Source organism: Pseudopipra pipra, chromosome 19 (genome assembly GCF_036250125.1).
Source record: "Pseudopipra pipra isolate bDixPip1 chromosome 19, bDixPip1.hap1, whole genome shotgun sequence".
In the NCBI taxonomy this organism is placed as follows: Eukaryota; Metazoa; Chordata; class Aves; order Passeriformes; family Pipridae; genus Pseudopipra; species Pseudopipra pipra.
In genome coordinates, this window is record NC_087567.1 from 5,302,518 (window position 1) to 5,313,842 (window position 11,325).

At 55.8% G+C, this 11,325-nt stretch overlaps 1 protein-coding gene across 1 annotated transcript; it reads right to left on the minus strand.

Moving 5' to 3' along the window:
* Positions 1–869: 869 nt before the first annotated feature.
* On the minus strand, positions 870–2,805 carry AANAT (aralkylamine N-acetyltransferase). Its single transcript, XM_064676439.1, has 3 exons — positions 2,544–2,805; positions 1,668–1,822; positions 870–1,307 (listed from the first exon to the last, which is right to left on the minus strand). Exons 1-3 carry the CDS (start codon positions 2,698–2,700, stop codon positions 1,002–1,004), a joined length of 618 nt encoding a protein of 205 aa, XP_064532509.1. The 5' UTR covers positions 2,701–2,805; the 3' UTR covers positions 870–1,001.
* Positions 2,806–11,325: the final 8,520 nt, after the last annotated feature.

Genomic DNA, 11,325 nt, shown 5'->3' on the forward strand with positions numbered 1-11,325 from the left:
ATGAGTGGGCACTGCTTGGGGCTTGTGCCCTGGTGTGCTCCTCAAACCCCTCCCTGGGAGGGGACAGGATTTAGAGGGTCTTGAGCAGAAGGAGAAGTCAAACACCCGCATCCATGGACCATCCTGACCCTGCCCATGGGCAGACCCACCCCTGCCTGTATCTCACCCTTTACTGAATGACCCGAGGCTGGATTTGCCCCTTCTCCCTTGAGGCTGAAGTGCCCCAAAGGATGCTGGATAGCTCCCCTTGGGCCAGCTGGTGCCCCCCCCTCCGACCTCGTGGCGGGGTAATTGTCAGAGAAGGACAGGAACACACATGGGCTGTATAGAAAATCACTGCCACATCTTTATTTGCTGCTTCCCAACAGCCTGAGGTGTTTGCAGAAGGCTTCTCCTGGACCAGTTGTGGGTCTGGGACAAGGAGGACCGAATGGTTTGGACTGGCTCCCTGGGGAGGCTCCTCAAGATGCAGCTGTTCCAAGAGGTCTGGAAAGATGTCTGGGGGGGCGGGGTGACTGTGAGGACCCTTGCCTGGTCTGGGGGTGTGCTCCAAGGGGTCTGGAAATACGTCTGTGATCGGAGGGGGCAGCTGCCTGGTCTGGGGGCTGCTCAGGAAGAGCTTGGACAGGGTGTGCTCCACTTGTGGTGGTGGGAGGGGGTGCAGGGCTGGGAGCACATGGATATAGGGGCTCTGCTGGGTGTGTCAGCAAACCAGGGCAAAGCTTTTCCATTCCGGGGAGCTCGTGGCCCAGCAGCCCACCCAGGCTCGCCAGCAGAGCCCAGAGAGCTGCTTCCAGCAGGATCAGGCACAGGAATTCCTGTGCCCAGCCCTGCAGGGATGTGATGGGGCCAGGCCGATGTGGCTGGAAGGCAGATGCGGCAGAGGGAGTAGCTGTAGCCAGGGCCAGCCGGGGAAGATGGATGTGGTGGGGATGGAGAGGGATTGCAGCCTCTTATCCCACCCCAGCCTCTCTCCCAAGCCGGGACGGAGCGGAGGGGGCTCAGCAGCCGCTGTTCCTGCGCACGAAGGCGTGTCCCCGCACCGAATGCTGCATCTCGATGAAGGCCAGGTCCCCCACCGTCACCTCGCAGGGACCCAGCGCCTCGAACCCGCACTTCTGGTAGAAGGGCACGAGGAAATCTTCGCACATGAGCAGGGCCCGGCGGGCGAAGGGCAGGCACCGCAGGTACTGCAGGTACCGCCACATCAGGATGGAGCCCTTGCCCTGCTGCCGGAAGGTGCGGTGCACGGCCAGCACGTGGATGTGCACGGCCGTGCCCTGCGCCCTGTGCAGGGTCAGCGCTGCCTGCCAGGGGGGAGGCACGGGTTAGCGGGACCATCCCGCTTCAGGCTGGTTCCCCACCCCCGTGACCCCAAAGGGAGAAGGGTCCCTGTGCCATCCCACTTCGCCTCCCTCCCGCCCATCGTCCTTGGAGGGTTTTTAATTTTAAAAGGAATGTTGAGGGGAATTACTTGGCAGATTTTTTTAACAGCATTGTTCAAGTTAATTAATGAGAAGGTTCATTTTCACCAGAGCAGCCCTGTAGCCAGTTAGTTCTGGGAGAAGACTTGGTGAGTAGCCTCAGGACACCGGGGAGCTTCTCTTGATCCCCAGGCTCTGGCAGTGCCTCTACCAGTGCACAAGGTGGGAAGAATAGGGTCTTACCTGGCTGAGCCTCTCCTGATCCCAGAGGGAGCCAATGATGAATGCCACGAGCCGCCCTTCCTCAAACCAGCCGAGGGACAGCTCTGGGCACAGGTTCAGAAAGTGGCGGATCTCATCCAGGTGGAGGGGACAGTCCCCAGAGACGGATATAAAGGCTGGAGGGGGACAATGGTGAGCTCAGTGAGGGGGACCAAGGACACCCAGACTCAGAAAACCTCCCAGCACCATTGTAGGGGAGGGAAAGCAGGATGTGATGGAGAGAGATGGCACGTGTCCTGCTGTCTGCTAGGTTTAAAGGAGTTCTAGGGGACATGGATGGTTCCAGGGAGCAACTCCTCCAGAGGCAGCCTCCACAGCCCAGTGACCAGCTCTTTGCTCTCACTGCTAATTCCAGAGCTAGAGCAGTGAGTGCTGAGTTGAACCCTCCCTCCTGGCACCTCTCCAGCTGCCCTTGGCCTTGGAGAGGAGGGAGAAATGGGCCAGGTGAGTCTGGGTGAGGGAAGCTGGGGTGCCTGGGGCAGAGGGAAGGTTGCAGGGAGTGCATCTCAAAGTGCCCCTATGCAATAGGAGAACACGATATCCTTCCTCCCACTTCCCCCTCTCCTATCCTGCCCTCTGGCTCTTACAGGACTGTTTTGGGAGAGGTGCTCCCCACTCACCTGGTCCTACTGAGCCCGGGGCATCACCTCCTACCATCCCCACCCCAGGCTGAGTTACGGCCGTGGTTCTCCAGCTCATTAACCAAAGCTCCCCCACCTCATTAGGGAGCCCGTGGTGGCCTGGCCACAAGTCACGGCTGCTGTATCCCTCCAACGAGGGGCTGGTGAAGGAAAGGGATGGGTCGTGTCCAGCGGACGGAGCCCCCCACCCCGTTACCTTCCCGCTCGATCTCGAACACGCTCACGGCGTCCTCGGGGCTGAGGCAGCGGAACTCGCTGGCTGGCAGCGTGTGCCGGCGCTGGCCCCCGGGCGACCTGCGGGGCGACCTCAGGTGAACGGGCTTCAGGAAAGGCAACGCGCTGAGCGCCGGCATCCTCCTCCTCCTCCTCCTCTTCCTCCTGCTGCTGCCTTGCTTCCCGCTGCTCTGCTCGGGGCAGCCTCTGCCGGCTCCCAGACCCGGCGGCACGGGCGCCCTTTATTCCAGCCAAGCTCCTCCAGCACTCTTAGATGCCAGAAATACCTGTGGATCACAGACAGGGTTAGACTGCTTGTCCCGCTTTTCCTACACATACATGTGTGTGTGTGTGTGTATACAGCAAATACACGCCCACAGTGACCCTGCCTGGCCTCGCTGTGAGCTGGGGAATGGGAGGCTGGCACCGGCTGTGGGCTGAGCAAACCCCAGGGACCAGGGGGACAAAAGCCCCGTGATCCAGATGGTGGGATAGAGCAGGGAGAGGGGCTAGGACTGTTAGAGCTGGAGCAGGTGTGGAGCTGAGCATCCTGCCCAGCATCTCCCAGTCCATGTCAGCATCAGATAGGAGGGTCCTGGGGCAAGTTCAGCTGCTGCCCTGGGGACAGGCAGAGTGGGATGGGGCTGCAGGAAGCTAAGATGGTCCAAAAATAAGCTCCCTGTGATGCTCTTGTGTTTGTGGAGCAGCACAGCTGTGCTTGAACAAGAGGTCAGGGCCAGGCCACTGAGTGTGCACTGAGGTGCCCTGGCATGGACACACGTGAGGCACCCAGAGCCACCTCCTCGAGACAGCATGACCTGACACTCTCCACCAGCTCACTCAGCAGATAAGTGACACAGCTTAACCTCTGTTGGGCTCTTAGGTCAGATCCACACTCACAGATATGGGTCCATGGCAGGACCAACCGCGTGCCTGAAGCTGAGAGCCTCGGGTGTCCCCCCTGGTGAGGTGCTCCCAGGCTTCCCCCCCTGCCCCAGGAGCTTTGTGTAGCATGATCCCATCAGACACAGCCCATGCTAGGACACTCCACCGGTGACACAGGACCCCAGACCACTGGGTTACCCCCAGAGGGTCACCAGCACCCGAGTTCATCCAGCAGCACCCATCCTGCACAGCACAGACAAATCCCTCAACCTGGATCAGAGTCTGGAGCTTCAATCTGCCTCTGCTTTCACATGTGAGTGAACCAAGTTAGTAAACTCAGAGAGAACCAAAAACTGAGTGAATAACTTTACTAAGCATATGCATCCCACTGGCAGAAATAGTGGGAATGTCTCCCAGACCCATCCATCCATCCATCCATCCCTGCTCAGCCCAATATTCAAGTAATTTGCAGCAAAGCCAGAGCAAAGCCAGGTCATTTTTGATTATTGTTTCAGAGGTGCCGGCTTTCCCTGCTAATTATAGGCTTGCCTCCAGCTAATAGGATTTATGGAAACAGAAGCATTACCAGCACAAACATTGCGCAGGGCAGAACTGGCGCAAGCTGGGAATTTTCCATCCTGAAATGCCGAGGGCTGGGTGCTTGAAATGCCAGTCTTATCCAGTCTGCGGTGAGACAGCGTGGTGTTGGGATTTATTTTCAGTGAATTGCTGTTTTGGCAGTGGATGTGTATCTAGGGGATCAGATCCATTAGGGAAAGGGGGTTTCCTTGGCATGAGAATTATTTAGCATTCCCAGTGCTCATTTTAGTAAACAAGGGCTGGCTGAACTGGTGCTGGAAATGAGTGATTCATACTCTTGCAGGAAGCAAGTAAAAGGGGTGAGCTGGAGGGGAGAGTAGGGTACTGGGGGGGGGGAGGGGTGTTGTAGTGTTTGTAGAGTTTATTATCATATCTTCTGGAACTCCTCATCCTGCTAATTGGATTAGGTGCTCATCTACATGGATAAATCCCAGAGCAGGCAAGAGGGTAGGCTTGGGGGACCTAGAAAATGCAACGGTAGTTTGATCCTGGGTGGTGCTGAGTGCCTGGGGCAAGTTCTGGGGATGCTGTTGGATCAGGCCTGGGATGGCTGTGCAGGGATGGCAGGGCAGAGAGGTCAGTTGAGTACAGCCTCAGGCAGGGCTGGCATTTCAGATGCCATGGGAATTATGGAGCTGGATTATGGAATCATAGAACGGTTTGTGTTGGAAGGGACCCTTAAAGGTCATTTAGTTAACCCCCCCTGCAATAAGAAGGGACACCATCCACTCGATCAGATTCCTCAAGGATGTTTGCTCACCAATAGCCACCATTCAATGCTCACTGTCCAAGAGCAAGACTTTATCCCAGAGCATATGAAGGGAACAACTGAATCATGGAAAGTCTCTACAGGGACATTCACAGAGCTGAGGGGTTCAAGACTTCTTGTGTAAGTGGCTGCTCCATTCCCATTAGAGATAACTGGGAAAGGGCAATCAGATCCCTCCAGCTAATTTTAGAAATTTCCTGAGACCCCAACCAGCAACAGCCTGGAGCAGTAGTTGGTGATGGGGAAAGGCTGCTCCTCGGCTTGTTTTTCTTGTATTTTTTCCCCTCTGGCACTTTATTCCCAGCAACCCAGGTTATACAGCTAGAGGGCTGATATAACTGTGTTTGTTTTTTTTGGAAATTAATTTCTTGCTCTGCTTCTCAGCTCCCTGCAGGTGCAAAGGTCCTCTGGGGAAGGGAGGTTACCCAGAGGAACCAGCCACGCTCCCCATCCCCAGAGACAACCCCAGGCCCTGCACTGCCATGGGAGCACCAGCACTGCTGGGACACCTGGGAGCATCCAACCTGCAGAGTGAAGGAAACTCATCCCAAGTCACAGAGTAAGTGAGAGCCAGAGTGATGAGGAAAATTTCTCTCCCTGGCTCAAGACATCTGTGTTCCAGTGCTCCAACACAGCCTCCTGTATTTGTTCAAGTCACTTATACCCCAGGCTGAACTTTGTGCTGTAACTTCTTGCCAGACCTGCCTGAGATGAGCCCACATTTGTGTGTCGTAGCAGCAAACCAAGATCTTGCTCTGTAAATTCCTCCCCCACCCCTTGTTTTTGTGCACCAGAGCTCGGGCCATCTGCATGGTCCAGAGAGATGCTCACGTGTAAATTAACAGGCAAGTCCACAGTGCCCCCCTGACAGCATCCTTTTATTAAGTTATGAATATCTGCCTGGGTTTGAAGCTGGATTTTCTAAGTTAGTTGATAGTAAGGAGTTATTCACCTAGTTCTGAAGTCAAATATTCTGTGCAAAAGAGCTTGAGTTCTTCCCACATCCCAAAACACAGAGGGTTTCAGTGAGAAGAGTCCCTACAGCTGAGTTTTGGTAGCATGTGTTGGAAGTGTAGAGATGGGACATGGGCTGGGATGAGAGTCACACCCTTCCCTACACCAAAATCACTCTCAGCAAGCTAAGCTCCATGCACCAACCTCCCTCCTCTCTGGGGCAATTCCCCCCATCCTGGGTTACAGAGGCAAGTGACAGTGGCCAGGGGACCAGCAGCTGTCCCCAAGGCTGTCAGTGCCACCAGGGATGTGACAGAAATGGGGGTGCTTACCCGACAGGGACCCCACGCTGCTCCTCTGCCCGCCTGGCTCTGGTAGTGCTGTCTCACCGCTGGCAGAAGAGGAGGATCTGGGGTTTTGCCTCCCCTCCTCTGGCTGCTGCATCCCCTGCATCCCCTGCTTATATATATTTGTTATTTATGGAGCACGTGATGACATCCTAAGGAGTTTATAACTCCGATGAAAGACATGGAGAGGTGAGAGGCTTTAAGGTGACAGGCCAGCACAAGGATCCCATTAGGCTTTTTTTTTTCCCCCTGGCGTGACTGGCTGCAGAGGGATAAAGCATTTAGCTGATTGATCTGCTCTGCAGGGAGAGCAGGGGACTTAGCCAGGAAAGAAGAGCAGTGTCCTGTGCCTGATCCAGACTTCTCCAACAGCACTGGCAGCCAGTAGGAAGCTAAAGGGAGCCCTGCCCAGAGTGGATGAGCTTTCTTTGTGGGGAGGATGGGGAGGCTGCTGGTTGTGCCAGGTGTGATCAGTGCTTGGGCTTGAGCGTCGGGGAGTTTCTCAGGGGAATCAGCTGTCTCCTTGTGGAATGGTGGAGTCAGATATAAGGCTTCTTCCCCAAGGAGCTTACTCCAAAAACCAAGCATCTCCCTCTCATGCAGCCCTCAGTCCCTGGGAGCTGTTACATAATAAACTGGACAGGCAGAACAGGCAGTATTTGTCCCCATCAGGACACATGTAATAAAAGGGGGATTATCCCAGGCGTGAGCATAATGTTGGAACCATCATTATCATCGTGAACCAGATGCAGCCCTGAAAGAAGCCTGGAGCAGGAAGCAGAGCTGGCTTTGCTCCACTGGGGACATTCCCAGAGCAGCTCAGGACCTGCTTTAGTTTCCAGCCATGGGCAAAGTGACCTGGGGCTATGCCCTTATCTCTCTCTTTAAGTTGTTTTCATGGAATCAAAACAGAAATATGACCCAGCAGCTCTCTGCTCTTCAGAAATGGCATTTCAGAGCAGCTCTCAGCCATTAAAAGAGCCTGGTAGAGCAGAGGCTGGCCCGTGGCTGGAATAGTCAAGCAGGGATGCTGCATTCCACAGTTTTAGTTGGGTCTGCCTCTTCCTGCTCCCACACAGCTGCGGAGGGTCAACAACTCCATTAAATGAGCGCCACAGCAGTGTGCCGAGATTTACATATTTAGCAGCTCTCTCAGCATCTTCAAAGAGCCCCGAGCTGTCACTGCGGCCCCGCAGCCGCAGCCGGGCTGGTCCCTCTGTTGGAGTACCCACTCAGGAAGACAGCAATTATCTCCGGGGAGGATTTGCAGCGAGGGGCGACGTGTGGGAGGCAGATGAATCACGACTCGCCCTCCCCTCCGCCAGGGCCTGGCAATGAAGCCACGCACACGCAGCTCAGAGGCTCCTCAGCTGTTCTGTGCCTCCATCCCGGCCGTGCCCCATTATCCCGGTGCTCAGCGGGATTAAGCTGCTTTTGGCGGCTGCAGCCCTGGCTTTCAGGGGCAGTGTCTGCCGTCTCAGGGGATACAGATGGCATCAGGATCCTCCCCTGTGTGACGCCATCAGAGAGGTCTCTCTCCCAGACTAACATAACTACATAATTCCCATGCTGGACACTGTTTACATCCCTGTTTAACACCTTCCCCTGGCTTAGCCACGGGGACCTACATTTCCAAGAGGGTGACGCTTTTCTCCTGGCAATGACCCAGCAGGGGTGGCAGCAGGGATCTGCAGTTTGGCATCACTACAAGGTCAGCTGTGGGCTCTGAATTCACTCTCCCTTGTCTCTTGCCTTTCCATCACTTGTGCTGGTGCTCGTCGTTGCTGTAACTTCCCAGCAGGATGTGGCTCTTTGGACATAGTCGGTATCCTCAGCACTTGCCAGGCTGCCTACCTGCTGCTTTTATCCCCCAGTGCTCCCTCTCATGCTGTCAAGAGTGGTTTTAGTTCACCAGCAGGTCCTGAGAAGCCAGTGTGCCTCCAGCCTCTGCTGGAGCAGGACATGTGGCTTAGGAACCTGGAAGGTGCTGCTCTTCCAAAATAGCAATACAAAGCTCCTCTGGAGGGTGGCCAGCCCCCAGCCCCAGGCTCTAAATAGGCCCTAGAGAAGCTGGTTGTGCTCTGTGCTCTGAAATGTTAATATATATATATATTATATACATAACATGCAAATACATATGTATGTGCTTTTCCTCTGGCATATTCCTTTTGGCCCATCAGTGCAGCTGATGTCCTTCTGTGAGGGTGCAGGGCTGGTTCCCTCCAGTCAGTCACAGGGAGCTGGGGAAGGGATGAAGGGATGAAAGGATGCTGCTTCACAGCTTATTTGGATTCAGGGGAAACAGGCTGTAGACTTTGGCTTAGACCTGCAGTACTTAAACACCTGCCTTCTCAGGGCTGGTGTATCTCGTTACTCCTCTCCATGGCCCTTTGAGGAAAGAGAACAAACAAGTTTGAGGGACAGTTTCACCATGTCTGCTCAGCCATGGCAATCTCAGCCAAAGGTAGGAGCCAGGGCTGAGGACCGAGCCAGGATATCTTTTATCCCCTCCCTGGGGCACAGCACTGGTGGTGATTAACCTCCTCTCCTCCTCTCTGCAGGGCTGGGGTTTATAACTAGGTCAGGGCCACTCATGTCACACTCCCTGGGAGGAAGGAGGATGGGGTTCACCAGGGTCTGCAGGAGCCACTCTGGGAGGAGAGGGCTGGGCAGGTGGGAAGGGGCTTTGCAGAGAGCCCCTACCCTCCAGTCCCAGACCTCCAAGCAGTTTAGATCCAGTTCTGACTTTAGGAAGAGGCAGCCTGGTGATTATTATTTTTCCTGCTTCTCACAGGAGCTCTCCTGCCCTTGGTGCAGCTCCAGCCCTGGCACACTGCTGCTGGGAGCCCTGGAGATGACTGGAGACCAGATGCCACCTACGGGGAAGAAAAACCCTGGAGAGGAAGGCTGAGCCTGGACCAGCCCCTTGAGGGGATTTGTAAGGTCTTGGTTTCAGTGAAGAGGATGAGAGGAGGGAGCAGAGGAGGATCATGGTCACATCGAGCTGTACATGTACAAGGTGACACTGCTCTGAGCCATTTGTGGGGAGAGCCAGTGGTGTTTGGTCAGGGCAGCACGAGCAAGGAGGGAAGGGCCGGGTAATCCCATGCAGGATCATAGAATCATGGAATCACAGAGTGGCTTGTGTTGGAAGGAACCTGAAAGAGCATCTTGTTCCAACCCTATTACCATGGGCAGGGACACCTTCCACTAGACAAGGTTGCTCCAAGCCCCATCCAGCCTGGCCTCAAATGGAGTACCAGGCACTGACAGTGTCCCCTTTCCCAGGGGAGCAGCATTCCCTGCCCACCCAGCCCCCGGAGGTTTACTGGGCTCACTAACACAGGATGAAGGATTGCCATATGCTGCATCATTTGCTAGTATTTCTTTTCCCTGATGTGATCAGGACTCAGGGATTCCTGCTGAGCTGTTTGTCTGCCTGATGGTAATAAACTCCCAGCTATCCCTGTGGGAGGGTCTGGAGGCATTCCCTGTGACCCGAGCAGCGAGCTTTGCACTGAATTGCCTTTCCCGAAGGCATCAGCTCTTCCCAGCAGGGAATGGACAGGGACTCTGTGCATCAGGGAAGCAGCAAAAGAGGAAAATATTGGGAGGGTTGGCCAAGGAGGGGTTGTGGAGCAGAGCAAAGGAGGGTTGAGGGCTCACCTGCCCCTGAGCTCGGAGCCCCCCAGCCCGGCGGACAGAGCCCGGCTGCAGCCCCGGGGCTCCGAGCGGAGCTGCTGCCCCTGGGGACCCACGGGCCGGTGCCGCCCGCTCCCCCCGCCACACCGGAGCCGCCGGGAGGCGAAAGCCCACGAGGTGGCACCAGAGCCCCGCCACAGCCCGCGACCGGCACAGGGAGGGCATCCCGGTACCCTCGGGGCATCCTGGCACCCTCTGGGAATCCCCAGTGGACAGTACGGCAACCTAGTGGCCATTCCAGTACCCTGTGGGCACCCCAGAACCTGGCAGACACCCAGGTACCCTGCATCCAGTACCCAGACACCCAGCAGACATCCTGGTACCCTGCTGGCCACCCAACTGCCACGCATCCTGCTATCCTGTGGGTATCTCCAGTACCTGGCAGGCAACCCAGCACCCTGCGGGCATCTAGGTACTCTGCTGGCATCCCAACATCTGCCCCTTAAGGCCTGAAAGGCCTGTGCCGAGATGCCCTGTGAGAGATGCATCCAGTGCCAGCGGGGTCCCAAGGAGGAAGGACAGGGCTTGCCTTTCACCAGTATCTCTACAGGGAGATAATGGGTATCCAGGGTATCCCAGCATTCTACGGGCATCCCAGTACCTGCTGGGCATCTTGGCACCCTCTGGGTATTCTGGCACCCTCCTGGCATCCTGACACCCTCTGGGCACCAGTATCTCAACAGGGAGACACTGGTGATCTAACCTAACTGCCATAAGGTGGTTAGATCACACGGGCATTTTGCTTCCAGGGAGGATGTTCTCCTGCAGAGTGAAGGCCATCACTTTCCAAGACGGACTAAATAGCAAGAATTGTCCCTAAACTGGGCATGGGGCTGCTTGACATGTGTCACTTCACAGGCATCCTGAGTGTTTTGCTGGGTGGGACTCGCAGAGGTCCCCCGGCTGGGTGGGACTTGCAGAGGTCGAGCGAGAGATGCTCTTTTTGACACCCAGGGACTGCAAAACCCGAAGCCCGTCAGTGCTGTGGCAGCCCAGGCCCTGGGCTGTTGTTCCCTGAAGAAGCACCGAGTCCTCCTTCAGTGCCACTTCCCGAGAGAAGCACATCAGAGCTCCAGCTGGGATCACAGCGCAAAAACACACCCGGCTCAACTCCCGCTAACGAGCAAACAGCCCTGACTTGTCCCTGTTATAATCCCCCTGCCGTGAGCCCAGCCAGTTGTATAATGTGATTGTTTGCGTGGCTGTTTGTGGCTACCTGAACCCCCCAGCACTGCTCTGCAGCACGTAATTGCCCTGCAGAGGGACAGTTTCCATTTCCACACACGGTCGTGCCCATTACGTGTATCTATATTTTATTAGCGGCTGTTGCAATGCACATTAAGGAGACGATGAGGAGCATCACCGTGCTGGAGAAAGCTCTGCTTTGAAACCTCGAGAAGAACAGGGCGCCAGTTCAAATGGAGCCAAAGGGCACCGTCTCCCCCTCCAAAGGCCTGATTCTGCTCCCACAAACGCACAATTCTCCCTGGCTACAGAGGGAGAGGGGT

What these genes read in the sequence shown, in the direction of transcription:
- AANAT (XM_064676439.1), bottom strand. Translation starts at nt 2,700, where the DNA reads ATGCCGGCGCTCAGCGCGTTGCCTTTCCTGAAGCCCGTTCACCTGAGG. An exon ending in GTTCGAGATCGAGCGGGAAG is followed by an intron (nt 1,823 to 2,543) that starts GTAACGGGGTGG and finishes GTCCCCCTCCAG; the next exon opens with CCTTTATATCCGTCTCTGGG. An exon ending in ATCAGGAGAGGCTCAGCCAG is followed by an intron (nt 1,308 to 1,667) that starts GTAAGACCCTAT and finishes CCCCCCTGGCAG; the next exon opens with GCAGCGCTGACCCTGCACAG.